Source organism: Phocoena sinus, chromosome 6 (genome assembly GCF_008692025.1).
Source record: "Phocoena sinus isolate mPhoSin1 chromosome 6, mPhoSin1.pri, whole genome shotgun sequence".
Classification (NCBI taxonomy): domain Eukaryota; kingdom Metazoa; phylum Chordata; class Mammalia; order Artiodactyla; family Phocoenidae; genus Phocoena; species Phocoena sinus.
The window spans coordinates 31,656,028-31,678,048 of NC_045768.1; the positions used below are offsets into that span (position 1 = coordinate 31,656,028).

Genomic DNA, 22,021 nt, shown 5'->3' on the forward strand with positions numbered 1-22,021 from the left:
TCCTCTTATCACTATTCACATTGGGCCCTTTTCTCTAACCTATGACCCAGAACCAGGCCACCATAGACCCTGAGAGGAAAGCCTCTGGATCCATCATGTGCAGGAGACAGAGTTGCACTTCCCTCTTCTCGTCTGTCTATTCTATAGTAGAGCCTGAGAGTGGGCTCCATGCCCTGGGTATCTATGGATGTCGCATTGTTCTGCCTCACAGAAAGAAAAGGGGATAAATCCTGCTAATGGTTTTATTTCAATAAACTGTTGAAAATCTAACATATAATTTCAAAAACACAGAAGAGTAAAATGAGGAGAAAATCTGTGTTGTCTGAAACTTTAAAAATAAAGAATGTTGACTATATTCCTTGCATTAAATGAAGATGTATGATTCTGCAGCCTATAATAAAGACATTCTTCATGTCAAGAGAATGGGGTGAAAGGAGAAAAAAATCATGAATGTGGAATTGAGGAATGCTCTAAACATGGGGGGAAATGTTGAGAGACAGAAGTGACACGGAGGGGAAAATCCTAGTACCAAGAAAGCAGTGTAAGTTACAATGAACCTCTGGGAACATGAAATTGTTCAGAGTCTACCATGATGAAGAGCTGGCCAGGCTATAATGCCTTCTAAATCAAAATTCAAACGTACCTATGTGGGAAATGTTCCATAACATATCAAGTCTGCTTATATAATGGGTCAGTAAGCAAATGGACTTTACAAAAATTCCTTGACAGTGATATTTTGCTCAATTGTAGGACTGTGTAGGGCCAGAAAAAAAAAAAGCATATAACTTCTTTACATTCTGCTTAACCTAGAAACATATCTATTATGAGTAGGGTTACTATATCAAATACATGCCATACTGTTTGCATTCATTATTAGTAAAAATATTTACAAAAAGGACACTGACATCAAACTTTGTAATAATGTCTTTTTTAAATTCAAATTTATTATGGCTTTAAGGAAATGTGTGATTAGGCATCCAAGCTCTTTCTAAACTCTAACATTTTAAAAATTATTCCTTTTAAAGTATTGTTCAAAGCTGTATACACTTTAGTTTTCAATTAAAAAAAGATAATGAGATTAACAATTCATGATTTTATGTATTCACGCAGAGTGAAGAGGAAATGATGCTGAATCAAACTCCCAAACCCAAACAGCTGGGTAACTGAGTTAAATATTTTAAAGCTGATTCTGTGTGTGTGTGTGTGTGTGTGTGTGTGTACCATGCTTAATTACTACTTGAGCATCCAAAACTGACTGAAAGCTGACTGCTGTCCAAACTCTTCAAATTCCACAATTCCATCATTTCTTCCCTTTTACAAACCAGAAGATTTAAACATACACAAGTGCAGGACCAGTATGACCATTCCTCTTTCTTTAGCAATAATATCTACTTCTAGATTGGCTAGATCTACAGCTAACAAATAAGTGGAATCTGGCTTCCTCCCAAAGCAGTTATGATGAACACCTACGAACACTGTTTTGGACGGATGGACTCTGAGGGGTTCACTCTGGAAATCAGAAGCATCTGAGGTCATTTCCAAGCACTGCACAAGGGCTGACTTTAGAAAGGCCTCTGGAAGACACAGCCACAGTTGCAGCTTTCATGCTGCTCAAAACGATGCTGCTCCAGTCCACCAGAGATCTGAATCAGAAGAAAATCAGAAAAGAATTTTCCAGGAAACGTTTTAAGACCCAACTCAAACCCAAGGTCTGGTTTTAGTCTTTGACAAAAAAGATGTCGCCCAAACATTGACTTTTGATTCCTGATTCTGTGAAAACGCTTCTGAAGACCAACTTTAGTGTCTGTCTGACCTAGGTCCTCACTGCTTGGAGCTCAGGACTTTTTCAGAAGATGGAATTATTTCGATTCTGCTTTTGAGGAACCAGTGGGGTTTGTTTTCTCTGGAAATAGCTCTTGTTCTCCCAGAATGTATAACATTTCCTTATCTTCACAACAGTCCTCTGAGAAGGGTAGGACAGGTGAACCCTCTCTGTTGTACTGACCAGACCATTAGACGACTTGCCAAGTGGCTCCCTGTAAGCAAAGCTGTGATGCCAGAACTAAATGCTCAAGTCCAGCACTTCAACGTTTTTATGCAAAGGCATCAAAAAGGGGTGTGGCTGCTAACTTACTAAAAAATCTATTGATGTGAACATATAGATAAAATCCACATGTGACTTATTCCCCTTTGAGCTTGGCCACAATATTAATCTAGACCAAAATCGAGAGTTCACTTGCAAATAAATGATGGCCATAAATTTGGCCTTCATTTATTGTAGACTACCGAACACCTACTTGGGCCTCACTAGGAAACTATTTTTCTGATGGGCAAGAGAAAGGAACTTAAAAATCCACAGCTGCCATGAGAGGTGACCTAAGAGAGAAAGCTGATAGAATCATGTAAGTCCTGGGGGAGGGGAAAAAAAAAAAAAGAATTCCCCAGGAAGTGTATATTAATTAAGCAAATGTATATTAATAATTGTATTACCTTTAAAATTTTAAACCTAAGAAATGAGACAGCCATACCACTTATGTTTTCCTATATGGCATATACATGTAAATGACTATGCTAATTAAACTAAAACTGTGTGATTAAGGAGACTTACAATTATAATATACTTAATTCCTCTTTATAATTACTGCTTTAAATCTAGCAAAAGAGATTCGTCATCCTCTACTTTCACCTGGGGTTTAAAAGTAACTTTTAAAGGCTCGGGGGTCGAGATTTCCCCACCTTCTCGGGGAGGATGTGAGGCTCTGGCCTCCTCGGGGTCTGTTTCACTGAGCATCTCGGTGTACAGCTCACTGATGGGGCCCAGAGACTCGCTCCTGGCAATGATGTCCACCCCTATCTCCCTGACCTCTTCGGGACCTTCGGCCGCAGGACGGTCTTTAGTTTTCCGAAGGCTATGCATCTTAAAAGCTTCCTTTGAAGGAGCTGCATTAGAAATAGATTTCTTAAACCTTTCCCCTGACTGCTTCAGCCTCTCCCCCGACTGCCTTAACCTCTCCCCTGACTGCCTTAGCCGCTCTCTCCTCTCTGGTGTCACTATTCTAGTCCTAATTCGGTTCACTTTCTTGTCAAAATTCTGCCGTGTCTTCTGCATGTTTTCTCTGGAAAAGGCCTTTTTGATATTATCAATGCGCTCCCTGCCTGACTTTTTAAGCCTGGCAGATCTGCTCTCTTCAACATAATATTCTTCATCCGAAGACAGATCAACTGGGGGATCGAAGATATCGTCCTCCTCCTCTGGACCCTCAGCAGTCAAGCTTCTGTCTTTCATGATAGACAGGGATGTTGGACACTGAATATCCTCCTGAAGGAGAGAGAAGGCAAGCGTGTTAGCGATGGGTTCTTTAACCTTCCAGCCACGCCTTTTCAATCTCCTCCATGGGCTGCTTATCCTCCCCCCACTCCCTGAATGCTGGCATTTCTCAGGGTTTCTTTTTCTTCATCTCCCAAGCTCAGCCCGAGCAAACTTATCCACTGCTCTACCTTCAAATCCAGGCAAGCAGACTCACAAATCTTTTACCTTCACTTCTCCCCTTCCCCTAAGATGAAAACCCATTTCTAAATGTCAGAAAGACTTCTCCACCTAGATGTAACACAGGAACCTCTAACTTCACATATCCAAAAATCAAGGTCCAGCCATCATCCTTTCCTGGACCTCTCAGCACCAATACCTCCAGGTGCCACCCAGAAAAACCTCAGAAGCATGGTCCCAAATATTCCCTCTCTTCATCCCATATCCGACTGGTCACTAAGCGCTGTCGATAATATTGCTTAATAACTACTAACTCTTCTGTTCCCGGCTCCTTCCTCCTTGCCTCTACCAACGTCTTAATTCAGGCCCTGCCATCTCAGGCCTGAACTCGTGCAATACTTATACCTCTAAAACATCACCAAAGTATTTCCTGAGAAATGTTTCTAAAGCATAGCTCTGATCACATGCTTTCTCTACTTTAAAACATTGGGGAGCTCACCAATACTCAAAGGATAGAGTTCAAATTCTTCAGTATAATTAGAAGGCTCTTCAATTTGAGCAAAACCTACTTTCCCACTCCTCCAGTCCAGCAACACAACCCCTCTGAGTTCCTTAAACACGTACTGCTTTCATCCCTGCATGCCTGTATAAACGTGGTTTTTGCTACCTTTCACCTCTTTCCAGCTTTGTGAATAAAATCTTCCTTCGAGTCAATTCAAATATCCCCAACTTCCCCCAGAGGTCAAACCTGTCTCCAATCTATACCAAAATGACACATGCATTCCTCTACTTATAACATTTATCACAGTCTGAATTGAATCAGAACTCTACTCATTTATATATGTCTCCCTGAGGCTTTCACTAAATAATAGCTTCCAGGAAAGCAGAGATGTATCTTATTTATGTCTTATGCCTGGCATCTATCAGAGTGCCTTGTACATAGTAGGTATACTCAACAAATGACTGTTGGAACAAAGAAGAAGCATACGCCTTCATTCAACAAATTGTTACTAAGCACCTACCATGCACCAGTCACTAGTCTAGGAACTGAGAACCTCCCTCTTTGAATAAAACAGAGTAAAAGGGCTTCTCTGGTGGCTCAGTGGTTGGCAGTCCCCCTGCCGATGCAGGGGACGCAGGTTCGTGCCCCGGTCCGGGAAGATCCCACATGCCGCGGAGCAGCTGGGCCCGTGAGCCATGGCCGCTGAGCCTGCACATCCGGAGCCTGTGCTCCGCAACGGGAGAGGCCACAGCAGTGAGAGGCCCGTGTACCACACACACAAAAAAAAAAACAGAGTAAAAGAACTTGTATTCTTGAAGAGAGAAATAAACAAGTTACTTACATAGTATGTTGGATGGTGATAAGCGCTAAGGTGAAAAATAGAGCAGGGCAGGGGGATACACAGTGACTGGGGAGGATGCTCGGAAAGGCCTCACTAATAAGGTGACATCCAAGCCTAGACCTGAAGGTAATGCATATAACTGGGGGGAAACGAGAAACAGCAAGGAAGGCAGTGTGGCTGAAGCAGAGTGACCAAGGGGCAAGAGGAGGAGAGAGGGTAAGAGAGGTAGTGGGAGGGCCAGCTCATGTAGGGCTCTGTATCTGATCATAAGGACCGTGGCTCTTACTCCAAGTGCGATAGGAAGCCTTCTAAAAAGTTTTGAGGAGGATAGTGACACGACTTGACCTATGTTGTAAAAGGGTCACCCTGCTGAAACGAGGCTATCGAGGGCAAGATGAGAAGCAGGGACAGCAGTTAGAGACCACTGAGCTCAATCAGGTAAGAGATGGATCAGGGTGTGGACAGAGGTGGTGGTGAGAAGTGGCCTGATTCCAGATCCACTTTGAAGGTAGGAGCCAACAGGATCTGCTGCTGCTAGATTGAGATGTGGAGAGTGTCAAGGATGATTCTCTAGTCCAGGGCCTGAGCAGCTGAAGGACAGATTAGCCATTCACTGAGATGGGAAAGGATGGGACCTGAACATGCTGACTTTGAGATGCCCACTGTACATCCAAGCAGAGATGTTGAGTGGACAGCTGAGTACATGAGTCTGGGATTCAGGAGAGAGATCTGGACTAGAGATAAATTTAGGTATCAGTAACATAAAGATGAAACTAAAAATCATGAGACCAGATGAAAGAGATCACCAAGAGATTGAATGAATGGGTCTACACTCCATTATTCAAAACTCCTTGGAACCAAGCTACCTTTCAGAAATCAGAATATTTCAGATTTGGGGAAAATAATATATTACATAACATTCCCAGTGAGATCTTGGGAAGAAGCCTTTTTGTGGCAAAAAAATACAAATATTCACTCTAAGGTGGGACAAAGAGTATAAACAGCCTCAGGCTACTTGAGGTTGGGTTTTGGCATCCACTGAGTTCAGGTAAAGCTAGGTCTTGCTGCCAAATAAGTTACGATAAAAATTTTATTTTTACAGATTTTTGAATTTTGGTGTTATTGATAGATAAATGGATTTTGGACCTGAAGATAAGAAGGAAGAGATGAGGGACTTCCCTGGTGATCCAGTGGCTAAGACTCCACACTCCCAACGCAGGAGGGCCCAGGTTCAATTCCTGGTCAGGGAACTAGATCCCACATGCTACAACTAAAAGTTCACATGCCACAACTAAAGACCCTGAATGCTGCAACTAAAGATCCCTCATGCTGCGACAAAGATCTCGCACGGGGCAACTAAGATCCCCTGTGCCGCAACTAAGACCCAGCACAGCCAAATAAATAAATGAAAAAAATTTTTAAAAAAAGAAGAAGAGGAAGGAAGAGATGAGAAAGAACCAAAAAGGATAAATGTCAGCCAGTGAGGCAGGAGGAAATCCAAGAGTGAGAGGCACCCCCTGAAGCCAAGGGGAAAAAAGTTTCAAGAAGAGAGGGAGGGACCAACTATGTCAAATATGTCAAAAGGGTAAGGACTCATCAAGTTGGATTTGGGAACATGGCAGACACTGGTAACCTTGAGAACCAGGCCAGAAACATGGCTGCTAAAGGACCCCCAACTTGCTATTTAGGGATTATTTCTAAAACTAAACAGGAAAAACTTTAAAGATCATGAGATTTTTAACTGAACCCACGAGTTGAAATTTCTAAAAGAAACTGTGCTCCTACTTGAGTTCCAGATTAAATCTGTTCAACCAAAAAATTTACTATGTAAGAAACACATTTATACGTATTCCAAAACCTATAATCCTGATAGTCAAGAATGTATCCCCAGAACTTTACTTCTCCGGATACTTATTTAAAATTAAATTCTTTGGCTACAGGATTGGAGAGTCTAGGAACTTAAAAAAAAAAAAAAAAAGGTAGAGTGGGTATCTCAGAAGCAGCAATATTATTCCTCTCCTTTCCTGACACCTACTACAGGGAGTAGCTTCAGCAGCACTGAGTGGGTGGGTATGGACTGAGTAGGTATAATTAGAAAAGGAGCCAAACAATAATTACTGTTTCATAGGGAAAAACCCTCACAATCCTGCTGTGAAGAAATCCGTTATGGCTTAACTCAAGAATCACAAACCCTTCTTCAACTGCACAACAAACTCAGGCTTAAAAACAAAACAAAACAGGGGTAGAGACAGAGAAAGTACCTGCTATGTAAATCTATTTGTTGCAACTCCTCTGAGTCAGTGGTGAATACACTGTAATAATACTTGGAAATTATAGGGCTGAATTATAGTTGATTTCCAAATACAATTATTATACATTTTTTCATGTAAAATTCTAGTTAAAAAGATGATTTTTGTAACAAAATGAGTATTACGAGTCAGAGTATAATGGCCTTGATTATCAAAGTAATACTGCTAAGAGAATTCCGAATATTTACAAGTCCGGGACTTATCGTTAGGGAACGGCCAAATACCTCATTTGGGAGGCACGGGCATGTAGTTAGTAAGCAAAATTGTTAGAAGATATGGGAAGCCTCCTGGCTTTCTTTCATGGTGAGGAGGTCGCTAAGGTGAAAGCATGTTCAAGGAGAAATCATAATTGTATGATAAAGAGCAGATAATTTTTTTCAATGCCAATGTCCAGAATTAGGTGAAAGCTCTGCCGTACACAACGGTGGGAGATAAAATAGCGATAAACACTGCCACTAAAAGATGTATCTAGGGAAATCTTTTTGAGGAAAAACCCAAATCGAAATGAAAGTATATACAGCTGAATTACTCAGCTTCAAGTTAATTTTAGTAGAAGGCGCAATCTCAAAACTGTAAGAATGAATTATAAGAATTTTGGGAGTTCCCTGGTGGTCTAGTGGTTAGGATTTGGAGCGTTCACTGCCGTGGCCTGGGTTCAATCCTTGGTTGGGGAACTGAGATCCTGCAAGGTGCGCAGCTTGGTCAAAAGAAAAAAAAAAAAAAAAATATATATATATATATATATGCACACACATATATATATATGACTTAACTGTTAAGCATATGACTTCTGTTAAACAAACCCATATGAATGCTGTATACAGTGCTCTAATATCTCATGAATCATTGAATCCATTGGTATTTGTCTTTTCTTTACATGCTCTCCCATTAGAAGAGATGATAAAGTGCTGCTTACTCTGAACAACTTTATTTCACAGACTCTTCATAGCATTATGTCTCTCACTAGTGCCTCTCGCTTCCTTTGTCATACCATCTTCTATTTATTCAAGTAACTGTAGGTGCTCAAAGAAAAAAAAAAATAGCAACTTTCAGGGAATAAACAGGTGAATATAGAAACAACTTTTAAAAAAAAGAATTATGTCAATAGACAAACAAGGGTCAATTAGAACTTCTCAGAAACTCCTCTGCTTTCTTTAGCCCTTGTAAATCTTGATTGTTAACCTGGTCTACTCTTCACACAAAGGTTCTCAGGAGAAATGCTGGATACCAAGAATGTTTCCTGGCATGCCCCATGCAAGTGGAGGGTGAGTTATACCCATTACTGTTTGTTTTTTCTTTAAACATCTTTACTGGAGTATAATTGCTTTACAATGGTGTGTTAGTTTCTGCTTTATAACAAAGTGAATCAGTTATACATATACATATGTTCCCATATCTCTTCCCTCTTGCGTCTCCCTCCCTCCCACCCTCCCTATCCCACCCCTCTAGGTGGTCACAATGCACCGAGCTGATCTCCCTGTGCTATGTGGCTGCTTCCCACTAGCTATCTACCTTACGTTTGGTAGTGTGTATATGTCAATACTACTCTCTCACTTCGTCCCAGCTTACCCTTCCCCCTCCCCGTGTCCTCAAGTCCACTCTCTAGGTCTGCATCTTTATTCCTGTCCTGCCCCTAGGTTCATCAGAACCATTTTTTTTTCTTAGATTCCACATATATGTGTTAGCATATGGTCTTTCTGACTTACTTCACTCTGTATGACAGACTCTAGGTCCAACCACCTCACTACAAATAACTCAATTTCATTTCTTTTTATGGCTGAGTAATATTCCATTGTATATATGTGCCATATCTTCTTTATCCATTCATCTGTTGATGGACACTTAGGTTGCTTCCATGTCCTGGCTATTGTAAATAGAGCTGCAATGAACTGTTAGTGCCCGTGGAAAAGTGAATTCAAGAATGGATACTACATTCTCCAGTACTAAATTTAGATCCCCATTACATGTACTACAACTGGCTTCTGAGAGTAAGATGACTGATTTTTTTTTTCCAAAAATTTAAGTCTGGAGAAGGACTTCCAGGGACCTGGGAGAAGAGGGAAATGGTAAAGGCCTTCATATGGCATAGTCGAACTTGACTACCTTTGAAGTAAGCAACCCTCTCTCTCCTCCCATTCTTCCTCCTAAATAACCAACAGGTTCTTAAATACAGATCCAAAATACCACTCTGCCATCCCCATGTAAACTTATCAGCCAACAGTGGGCTACGGAGAATTGACTAAAGTGTAAAGAATGCCCCGGGAGTTATGGCCCACATCCCTGGTATCTTTCAACTACCTACCAACTGTGTTCCTATTTCAATTTGTTTTTATTCTTCTAGGCCTTTTCCCTATGCATATGGGCATACATTCATTTTAAAAATACAGTGTGATAACACTGCATATATGTGCCAGTGAACATGCCCGCACACATTCCTGATTTTATGCTTACAACAAATTCTTTGACATTAAATTTTGGGGCCAAAAGGTTTGCGAATTTTTAAGGTTCTTAACACATAATACCAAAACGCCCTCCAGAAATGTACCATTTAATATTCTACGAGCAGAATATGAAAGTGCTTATTATTTCCTACTCTTAAACTCTGCGAATGTTTCAGTAACTGCAAATATTTACATAGGTGAAAATGGAATTTTGCTCATTTACTTTGTCTTTTGTGAACCGACTGATAATGACTTTCCAATTTTTCTACCATGGAAGTTCAACTTTTTCCCTTTTAATTTGTAAGAGTTTTAAAATATATTATAGATATTAGGCATTTGCCATGGATGTGTTCCTATTTCAAAAAATATGAGTATCAAGTGCAGAGTAAGATAGGAACTTATTAGCTCAACACACAACGCCACACAAAAACTATCATGTAAAATCAGCTAAGTAGGGACTTCCCAGGCGGTCAGTGGTTAGGACTCTGTGCTTCCTCTGCAGAGGGCACGGGTTCGATCTCTGATCAGGGAACTAAGATCCCACAAGCTGTGCAGTGCAGCTAAAAGAATTCAGCTAAGTAAAGACTTGGTAATCAAATATAAGGAATTACTTATGTGACTCCTACATTTATATAACTATAAGAAAAAGAACAACTGTCTGATTGTTCATTAAGAAATAGACCGTTTGTCTTATTATTGTGACTTATACGTTATAATAGGTAAAAATTCCAATAGACAAATTATATTCTGAAAAGTTTACATTTTACTGTTTAGGGCTTTCTGGGCTCTCCATAATAAGGGAAAGAACCACTTTGCAGAGCTACAGGTGCTCAGTTTCTTTTTTTCTACAACAAAGAGGTGTTTTAAACTGGAGGCTTCTTAGGTATCTTCTAGTCCTAACCTTCTCAAAGGCTTTGAGAGGGCATCATATTAATATGGCTAATATGCCGAAAGCAGCTTACCAATATTAAGTTTCAAAGGCAAGAAATAGACTCAGCTATGATCCACAGTTCATATTACATGAAACGGCTGAGAAGCTCAAAACACTGACATGATAGTATACCAGTTAACATAGAAATGCTTTTATCCTGAGATCTCTGATGATACAGAACTCCACCACACGCATATACACAATAGTTATACCATGTGACAGGTCTGACAAGACCTGTTGGCCATTAAAGGACGCAAGAGATAGCAGTAATCGAGCTAAACACAGGTGCCAGCTTACCTGGAATATTACCACACGGAATTTGTTCTTCTTCATTATTTCCTCTTGCTTGGATTCAACTTTTTTGACGTGAGTTTGTTGCTTCTCCACTCGGGCCCTCACTTCTTTAATGTGAGCACTGATCTTGCGCGTTTTCTCCAACAGCTTGTTAATGACATAACCTGTGTTGCTGTGTGACTGCGAAAACTTCAGCAGGTCAATCTGGACGGTCTTCATGGCATTTTCCATCTCCCTGTGTCTCTCCTCTAGCCTCTTCTGGCTGGCCTGCACGCTGTCCACGATGGCAGCTACTTTGTCCAGCACAGTCACGATGGTAAGAGCAGCGTCTTGGTCTTCATCTTCTGTCACACTCGACAGGCGATTCTGGTGGATTTTATCAGCATTTGAAGCAGACCCATTATGTTCCATTTTATTTATTTCTCAGTGAAAGATGTCTTAGCGCAATCAATTCTGGCACTGAGAGCAAAAAGTTAGCTTGATAACAGGGAACAGGGTTGTTTAAAGGGTTGGAAACCCCACCCCTGGAGACTGGTCAAGTATTTGTAACTACAAATACCCATACGTGACTGTTCTGCAATATGAACCCTTGCAAAAGCACTGGGTGCTGTTCCAAACATGCTTACTGATGACTAAGGGACTCAAATAAGACTGTGTGGGTAGAAGAGGAAAGCTTTTTAAAAAAAAGTTCCCTAAGGCCACCATGTTACTAATATTAAGCCTCGAAGCCAAATAACCAAAAAAGCAAACTCCAAGCGCTGGGTGAAGCTTCTATCTTTAGACAATTTCAAGCAGTATTTGTAAAAGCAAATGGGAATTTTGAACTGAAATCTGTTTTTTCTATTAATTTCACATATTAAACATACTGATATGTCAATATCAAAGAATGCAGTAAATAAACACACCAAAACAGAGGCTGTATAGTGAAAACATTATATTATAACATGCTTTTCCAAACCAAATATTAAAATTAATATTTTGAACATATTCTTAAATTCTACATGCATACTTCTGAATACTTAAACTACATGTTAAACAGCTGAATACATTCTATTCACACTTCAGATCTTTAAACACCAACAATCTATTAGTATAGCTATTACTACAGGACAAATTTGGATAGAGGTCTTAGATGATTTTTAAGCTCATGTGAAGAGCACCCATCGTTAACAATCATTTTTGCATTTATTCACAAACACTGATACAATTGGTTTATTTATGTTAAAACAAATATTTCTTTAAAAATGAATGTGTATAGAAGTAGTTTAAATGATAGAGTAGGCTTTATTCCAATCTGTTTGTTAAACAGACTATTTTCACAACATCTAAATCTACTTTTCAGTGATCCGTTCCATCATTGCTTCCATATACTTTTAAAAATTCAGAATTATTTTTTCAAGGAGAGAAAGGATCAAATTCCAGTCCATACACCTTATAAATATTTTACATCTAACACACACAGCTTTACAATTCATGCGATAGGCAGTGTCTAAAAAATCGGTTAATAAATCTCAAAAACATTGAAATGTCTAAACACAGAGTCTTCTAGATTTTCTTTTGTAAGAAAAGTAATCTGTAAACATCTTTACCTTCAGTTCATGCTTGGTCATTTGCTGTGGTCATTGTGGAAGAAGTGGGTCTGACTTTATAACCATTTGTGAAGTGGTCCATCTTTGCAAAAATATTACATTCCATGGGTAAAGAACAAGTCTTAGAATTACCATGTGGTACAAATTTGTGAAATCAATTTCTGTATTTAAAAACATAAAACAAAGACTACTAAACAGTCCAAAACTGTTGTAGCTGAATATTCTAAATACGAGCTAACAGTACTACACTAAAAATGTCCAAAAATAAGGCCTCTGAAATAAATATTTCCATTCTTTAAAAAAAGACAAATGTACATCACATGGTCAGTGTACATATAAAAGTCATCAGTTTAAACCATTCTGGATGATGTATCTGAAGTAAAATGACCTAGGTTTTGCTTCTGTCGTCGTCCTCTATTGTTTTTAGGGCATTTTCTGTTGAATTAAGAAAAAAAAGAAAGAAAAATGTCATTTTGTTTAGGATATTTCAAATGTTTCCAGAGTAACACACACTTCACACGTAAAGCCATACTGCGTGTGACCACATGAAAGGGAAACAGACGCTATTTGATGAGAGACCAACATGTCAGACTGCCATCTTCTCTATAAAGCTGGGAGGTAAGAGGGTTAGATATATAATGCAGGTATGAATACAAATGGAACTCACTCCTGGAGTCTCCCCTGGTGCATGTGCATCCCCAAGAGGAATCCCCACCCTTCTTCTGGCCTGGCAGCTCCCAAGACACAGTGACTGCTAACATATAAACTTGTGACAGTAGAAAGGCTCCTGGCTTATGTACTTTCCCTGAGCATGATGACACCCCCAAAAATGACAAGGACAGCTTAAATGAAGGAGAAATCAGGAAGAAATGTGCTTATTAACCTCAGATCAGAATACACAAGAAATGCCTAGCAACTTTAGACAGTAACTAATAAGAAGTCATTCCACACCCTTCTAGGGCACACCACAGAACCCAGAATAGAACTGCCCTCCGAGGCATAAGGGATATTCCTCGACTCTGCTCTCACTGTTCCGTACATGTTCCTCCGCGGGGGTATAAAGCTCATCGTGCCGTCACTGCTCTTGTGCCTGCCCACTAGAATGCAAACATATCAGCTCTTACTGTGCACAAAGTGCTACGCTACACAACATGGAATAAAGGGACTGAGATGAGTTCCAGTAATTCTGAGTTTGGGCTCTGCTAGAAACTAGCTGTGCAACCTCCTCTTCCTATAAGCAAATATTAAAGTTGGACTAACCTCTAAAATCTCTGCCAGCAAGGAACTTATAATCTAATGGAAAGAAAGTCTTGAGAGAATGAGTGCTTCTACTGTGAGGTTCCAGGTTTTTATTCAGTTTCAAACAGCATTACTTTGTCTTGACTTAAAAGCCTTGATGGTAATGCTTCCATTTTACATAACTGTTTTTCACAGATTTTATCTTACTCATCCTCATAAAAACACTTGGAGGTAGACAGTGATGGAATCATCTCCATTTCATAAATGGGGACACTGGTTGAGAGGGCAAGCAAGCCTCTGCAACTGTCACAAACTCACCTTGACATTGGACAAGTTCCAACTTCCCGGGACCACGGTTTTTTCATTTATACAATAAAGGGACCTGGCTAAGGTGATGTTCAACATGAAAGAAGATTACAAGCATAAAAGAAGAAAATTTCACTTATGCAGTCTTGATAAGTGGGTCAGTGAGAACATCCTTTTAAAGGAAGATTCCTCATATGTAACAGCCACCCCAGGATAAGTGAACAGCTGTCCCGTAATGGACTATGTGGGAGAGGCACTCCTTAAAAATGCAATGCAGATAAGTCCAGGCGCATAATTATAATATCCTAAATCCACATAAGCAAGACATTCTAGAAGAGAAAATGCCATAATAAAAAGCCCTCAGGGAGAGAGCTATGATAAAATCAATGAGATGACCCTTCAGACATAGAGATGAAGGGCAGTGAAGACACTGTAACACAGTTAAAAATAAATATATGGCAATGCTGACATGTCTGTGAAGGCAGCAAATGCATTTGGGGTATAAATTGGGGGGGGGGGGTACTACCTTGAAAACTACTTGCCGGGTATCTTTAATTTAGTCGTTGAGGATTACAGCACAGTGAGAATCAAAGCAGAGAGCTGGACAAAAGGCTGGATAGGATCTGTAAAAGGGCTGAACTATCTCTGTGATCTTGGCTAAGATACTTCCCATCCCAGGGCTCCAGTTTCCTCACTTCTCTAGAATGAAGGGGTTGAATGCAAAATAACTCCCTGCTGACTTTAATATCCTTTGATCTTAAAGATGGCACTGTCACTGGGTCTCAAAATCTTCCCTTCCCTTTACCTAATTACCTTATTTCTTTCATTCATCTTCAAAATCATCTATTACTCCACTCCTGCTTTACTCTAATAATGTCCTAAATGGTCTCCCCCGACCTCACATTTTCTCTCCTCTGGTGAATTTTTCAGATGACACTCGGATTAATGCTCTGGAAAAATGGTTCATACCAAGTCCCTCCCCTGTTCAAAAACCCTGAACCACTATAAAATCAAGTTTGAACCTTGCTCCCATGCAATGGTCATACTTGGCAAATATATTTCCCAAGATGACTCAACACAGACCCTCTTCCTCTTGGTGGTTCAGTGGAAAGAGGAATGATTTAGGAAATGAGGCAGCACCAAATCCAAATCCAGACACTTCCACTTGCTAGCTGGATGACCACAGGCAAATTACTTAACCTCTGAGCCTATGTTAAATAGCCACAGGCAGCCCTGCTGTTACATGGTAGTTTTTTTTCTATTTTCTCTTTGTGCTGTCATTATTTTTTATAATATTATGTCTCTACTTTAATCTACTGTCAAATTTTATACTCAGTAGTCTTGCCTAAGGGCAGATCATCTGTTCTACAGAATAAAAGTCCACTGGCTTTAGTGCTTAAATTTTATGAAAAATATCTGCTTCTCAGAGAATATTTTTTATCATTTCTAGATTTATCATTTTAGCTCCAGATGGCTGAGACCACTGAAGATCTGCTTCTATCCTGTCTTTGTATATGTGCTGCCGAAGCGAGCACATCTATCCTGTCTTTGGATAGAAGAGCCATAAATCCATTATGGCCTGCCAATATCTGCACTTGATAAATTCCAACCCTCTGCCCAGAATAATACAGCAAAGTAGAGAGATGATGTTTATGGGACTCTGAACCAAGCCTTAAAGGAGGTAGGACAAAGCAAGCAAGAAGAAAAGACATGAGACCGGGAAGCATAAAGACAAGATGAACTTAATTTGCTTTTACTTCTCCCAGGTCCAGTTCAGTTCTGACTTACATATTTTCACTCAGCCTGGAAAACACCCATTTTTAGGCTAATTGCACTCCAAATACGTCCTTTAGTTTGGGGGCTAGTTATGATAAACTCCAACAGTTTTAGTTATGATAGAGAATTTTGAAGTTTAATATTTATGACTGTATTCCAGAAAATGAAGTAATGTTAAGACAACATATAAAAAAGCAGTTTTCTTTAACCTCTGATTTCTTCCCTTATTATATTTATTATGGATAAAGTATATTCCTAGGGCATAAGACCTAGTCAGTTCTGCAGGACTTAGAAAGTTTCTGCATGGCTCTTACGTGCATGTGCAGACCATTCTGCTACCATCGCTGCCCCTAAATTCAGTGCTTGAAGCACACACATAGTTCTAAGATCTCGAAATTCCTTTATGCCACTGAATATCCTCACGCTTCCTCTGCTTGCAGCCTGTAACCCTGGGAGTGAGTTCTTGACCAAATTCTAAAGCAGCAAGACACTGAGAGGTCAGACCTACATGGAAACCTTAGAGAACTGATCCTAGGATTTCTTCCTAATAGGCTGGTGGACATAAAGTCCCTATCATTTTGAGTGTTTCAAGGTTCTTCTTTAACAGCCACCCACCTCTAATTGAAAGTTGGTGTTTCTTAGGCCATTACCTACCTTGTTATGCACATGACAATTGCTACTATAATGGCAATCTGTACAGCTCCAATAATTGCTGCAATAAGAACATGAGTGAGCTTTTGCCTACTTGGCACTACATAGAGAATACTAAAGTCTGTCTTTTCACAGTGCTGTCCAGTGTAACCAGATTCACATCTGAAAAAGGGAAAAAAAAGCATTCCTATAAATTTCAATAATTCAAGGTTTTAAAATTAAAACATACAAAAGAATGACAAACTTAAACAAAAACAGCAAATCAGGCACTCTCCCACCATCTAAAAAAAAAAAAACATTGCCATCATTGTATTTCCTTCTACTCTTTCTAATATGACTATTGTATAAAGTGCTTCTTCCACTTATCATTATATCACATTAATTTTAAAGCTGCTAAGTAGTCTTTATACTACTTTATTACTGCCATTTAAAAATGGATTCACAATATCCCATTCGGTGGCTATAATACAGCTAACTTACCTATTCCTTGCTCTTAGACATATCAGTTATTTTCCATTTTTCAGAATTATGGATTAGGTGTGGTGGATATTATGATGAATGTGTACTTTTCTATATTTAGTGTTATCCCTTAGGCTAGATACTCGGAAGTGGGATTATTGAATAAATAGATATAAACACTTACAGTTCTCTGAACATAACACCAAATTATATTCAAGATACTTTTCAGTACACATGATACAATCACTTAAAATGCAGGGGGGGAGATGAAAATAAGTTATTAATGACAGAAACACAGCCAAGCAGTCAAATAGGTGTGAATCTTAGAAATTATCTGAATTCCAATTAAGAGTAAATAAAAAGGCAACATCAGGTGATGATAGTAACTTGACAGGGGGAAACATTTAAGATACTTAATAGAAAATTCCCATTTTTTAGTTGACAGAAGCAAAATGTGTAAATTAGCCAGCCTTCAGTTAGAACTGATTAATAAAACATCTGACGTGTAAGGATATTTATTAATGACCCACACTTCATTACAAAAAAATAATTTTTAATAAAACACACACAGCAAGAAAGAAACCTGGAAGTAAACAGGGGAAGCCAGGGGTGACGTGAGTCCACCATTCCTACCCTTGAAGTTCCTAGCCGCCTGCCAGAAGGTTGCACACTGGGTTCTAAGCTTCCTAGCAGACAGAAAATAGTAGTACAGTAGATATACAGATCAGAAAACATAATTGAGAGCCCATAAATACACCCATACATCTATGATCAACTGATTTTCGACAAGGGTGCTAAGACAACTTGATGGGAAAAGAACAGTCTCTTCAACAAATGGTGCTGGGACAATTGGGCATCCACATACAAAAGAATGAAGCTGGACCTCTTTCTCACAACATACACAAATTAAGTCAAATGGATCACAGATCTAAATGTAAGAGCTAAAACTACAAAACTCTTTGAGGGGAAAAAAGGAAAGTAAATATTCATGACCTTAGATGAGGCAATGATTTCTTCATATGACAACAAAAACAACAACAAAAAAGTTAAATTGGGCTAAATCAAAATTAAATCTTTTGTATATAAGGACACTATCAAGAAAGTGAAAAGATAACCCACAGGAGAAAATTTTTGCAAACTATATATCTGATAAGAGACTGTATCTAGAATATATAAAAAAACTATTACAATTCATTAACAAAAAGACCAAAAAATACAAAATAGGCAAAATATCTGAATAGACATTTCTCCAAACAAGATAGATAAATGACAAATAAGCATTAACATCATTAGTCATCATGGAAATACAAATCAAAACCACAGTATGATGAGGTATCTAATATACCCATTAGAAATCAAAAAGTCAGATAATAACAAGTGATGGCAAGGTTACTGTAGAGAACATAAAATGATGCAGCCACTTTTGATAATAGTCCAGCAGTTCCTCAAAAAGTTAAACATAGAGTTAGCATTTAGCCCAGCAATTCCACTCCTAGGCAATTACCCAAGTGAAATTAAAACATATGTCCACACAAAAACTTACACAAAATTATTCAAGGCAGCATTATTCATAATAGCCAAAAAGTGGAAACAGTCCAACTATTCATCAACTGGTAAGTGGATTAAAAAATGTGGTATTACCCATCCAATGAAATATTATTCAGCCACAAAAAGGAACAACATACCGATATATGCCACAACATGGATAAACCCTGGAAACAGTATGCTAAGTGAAATACACAGAAGACCACATATTATATGAATATAATCCACTTAAATGAAATGACCAGAATAGATAAATCTATAGAGACAAAGTAGATTATTAGTTGTCTAAGGCTGAGGAGGATGGGGGGATTTGGGAGTAATAGCTAAAGGGTATAGAGTTTCCTCTTGGGGGTAATGAAATGTAAAACTGACTGTGGTGACTGCACAACTCTGTGAATACACTAAAAACCATTGGATGAAGGAAAGAAGGGAAGGGGAGAGGAGAGGAGAGGAGAGGAGAGGAGGGGTGGGGAGGGAAAGGGGAGGGGTGGGGAGGGAAAGGGGAGGGCAGGGAAAGGGGAGGGGAGAGGAGAAGGAAAGGGGAGGGGAGAAGGAAAAGGAAATGAAAAAAGAAAAGGAAAAGGAAAAGAGATAAAATCACTGATACAAAATACAATCTCCACAAAATGAAATCAAGCCAGTTGTTCAAAAGAATCACAGTAACTGGACAACTACATGTAAAAGAATGAGATTACAACATTTCCTCACACCATATGCAAAAATAAACTCAAAATGGATTAAACCTAAACATAAGACCTGAAAACCATGAAACACCTAGAAGAGAACATAGGCAGAACACTCTGACATAAATCGTAGCGATATTTTTTTGGATATAGCTCCCAAGGCAAAAGAAATAAAAGCAAAACTGAACAAATGGGACCAAATGAAACTTAAAAGCTTTTGCACAGCAAAGGAAACCATAGACAAAACAAAAAGACCACCTACTGAATGGCAGAAAATATTTGCAAATGATACGACTTATAAGGAGATAATACCCAAAATATATAATCAGCTCATACAACTCAATATCAAAAAAACAAACCAATCAAAAAATGGGCAGAAGGTACTTCCCTGGTGGTCCAGTGGTAAAGAATCTGCCTTACAATGCAGGGGACGCAGGTTCGATCCCTGCTCAGGGAACTAAGATCCCACATGCCATGGGACAACTAAACCCACATGCCACAACTACTGAGCTCACGCGCCTCAACTAGAGAGACTGCATGCCACAAACTACAGAGCCCACGTGCCCTGAAGCCTGCGTGCCACAACTAGAGAGAGAATACCCACACGCCACAGCTATAGAGAAGCCCACGCACTGCAATGAGGAGCCCTCGCGCCACAACTTAAGATCCCGCATGCCTCAACGAAGATCCTGCATGCCGAAACTAAGGCTCAATGCAACCAAAAATAAAAATAAATTTTAAAAATTAAAAAAAAATGGGCAGAAGACCTGAATAGACATTTTTCCAAAGAAGACACACAGATGGCTTACACATGAAAAGATGCTCAACATCTCTATTTATTAACAAAATGTAAAACAAAAAAAAATGAGATATCACCTCACATCTGTCAGAATGGCAATCATCAAAAAGTCCACAAATAACAAATGTTGGCAATGATGTGGAGAAAAGGGAACCCTCCTACACTGTTGGTGGGAATGTAAATTGTGCAGCCACTATGGAAAACAGTATGGAGATTCCTCAAAAAACTAAAATAGACCTACCTTATGACACAGAAATTCCACTCCTGGACATATATCCAGAAAAAAACAAAAACACTAACCTGAAAAGATACATACATCCCAATGTTCATAGCAGCACTATTTACAACAGCCAAGATACGGAAGCAATCCAAGTGTGCATCAACAGACAAATGGATAAAGAAGATGTGCTATATATATATATATATATATATATATACAATGGAATACTCTTCGGCCATAAAAATGAATGAAATTCTGCCATCTGCAGCAACATGGAAGGACATAGAGAATATTATGCTTAGTGAAATAAGTCAGAGAAAGACAAATACTATATGATATCACTTATTTGTGGAATCTAAAAAATAAAACAAATGAATGTAGATAGCAAAAAAGAAACAGACTCACAGATATAGGAAACAAACTAGTGGTTACCAGAGGGGAGGTGGAAGGAAGGAGGTGCAAGATAGGGGTATGGCATTAAGAGATACAAACTACTATGTTTAAAATAGATAAGCAACAATGATATATTGTACAGCACGGGGAATTAGAGCCATTATTTTGTAATAACTTTTAATGGAGCATAATGTATAAAAATACTGAATCACTATGCTGTATACTTGAAACTAACATAATATTGTAAATCAATTATACTTCAATTTAAAAAAATAAAAAATCACAGTTACTATTTTTAATAAATTTAAGGGAACTTTAACTCATTAGTCCTCACTTAAAGAGGGTATTTTCTGGTAATTCCCTGGCGGTCCAGTAGTTAGGACTAGGTGCTTTCAGTGCCAAGGGCACAGGTTCAATCCCTGGTCGGGGAACTAAGATCACCACAAGCCACGTGGTGTGACCAAAAAAAAAAAAGGAGGGTACTTTCTCATACAGAGAACTTCCCTCAATAATATAGCTGCAATAAGTTCAATAATGAAGTCTCATAGGATTATTTAAAATAATGCCTTTCATGGTAGGCTAACAGCCAAAGCTCAGTGAAATAAAAATAGTTCCATAGGGAGCTATAACAATGTCCTAGTTATTCAGCTCTCTGACACCTTAGCTTAACCCAAAGATTAAAAATCAGGGGCTTCCCTGGTGGCACAGTGGTTGAGAGTCCGCCTGCCGACGCAGAGGACGCGGGTTCGTGCCCGGGTCCGGGAAGATCCCACATGCCGCGGAGCGGCTGGGCCCGTGAGCCATGGCCGCTGAGCCTGCGCGTCCGGAGCCTGTGCTCCGCAAGGGGAGAGGCCACAACAGTGAGAGGCCCACGTACCGCAAAAAAAAAAAAAAATCAGAATATCGGGCTTCCCTGGTGGCGCAGTGGTTGAGAGTCCGCCTGCCGATGCAGGGGACACGGGTTCATGCCCCGGTCCGGGAAGATCCCACATGCCACGGAGCGGCTGGACCCGTGAGCCATGGCCACTGAGCCTGCGTGTCCGGAGCCTGTGCTCCTCAATGAGAGAGGCCACAACAGTGAGAGTCCCGCGTACCACACACACACACAAAAAAATCAGAATATCAAAAAAAATGTATAGGCCATATATGATTCAGGCAATCCTCCCTGGACATTATTTTCTGCACCTGACTTTAGGGTTATACTCTCCAAATACCCAGAGTATTAACTTCTAGGTTAGCACTACTTTTTCTGTTGCTGATTAAAGGCAGATCCAGACATTTGGTCCTCTACTGCCTATTCTTTCATCCCCATACCCTCCACAGTAATCTCATTCACTCCCATGGCCCCATGGGCTGACTCATTCACTCATCCATTTAACACATTTATTGAGAACCTGACATGTGCCAAGTACTATAATGGGCATTTGGGTTACATCAGTGAACAAAGATCTCTGGCCTGTTTACCCTCTGGTCAGGGAGGGAGGGTCGAGAAACACACTAAGCAAATTAAATGGTTATGTTAGAAGGTGACATGTACCACACAAGAGAGAGGAGAG

The 22,021-nt window shown here is 39.5% G+C and overlaps 2 protein-coding genes across 3 annotated transcripts in view; both read right to left on the reverse strand.

The window, feature by feature from the left end:
- Positions 1-933: 933 nt before the first annotated feature.
- On the reverse strand, positions 934-11,312 carry CAVIN4 (caveolae associated protein 4). Its single transcript, XM_032635430.1, has 2 exons — positions 10,809-11,312; positions 934-3,319 (listed from the first exon to the last, which is right to left on the reverse strand). The coding sequence occupies exons 1-2, from the start codon at positions 11,214-11,216 to the stop codon at positions 2,639-2,641; spliced, it is 1,089 nt and encodes a 362-aa protein (XP_032491321.1). The 5' UTR covers positions 11,217-11,312; the 3' UTR covers positions 934-2,638.
- A 410-nt stretch (positions 11,313-11,722) lies between these two features.
- TMEFF1 (transmembrane protein with EGF like and two follistatin like domains 1) overlaps positions 11,723-22,021 on the reverse strand; it is a 142,995-nt gene continuing 132,696 nt past the window's right edge. For both annotated transcript variants that reach the window (XM_032635711.1, XM_032635708.1), the window contains 2 exons: positions 16,370-16,528; positions 11,723-12,829 (listed from right to left, as the gene is read on the reverse strand). In XM_032635711.1, coding sequence (XP_032491602.1) covers positions 12,745-12,829; positions 16,370-16,528 — 244 coding nt within the window. In that variant the 3' untranslated portion in view covers positions 11,723-12,744. The remainder of the gene's footprint in view (positions 12,830-16,369; positions 16,529-22,021) is intronic.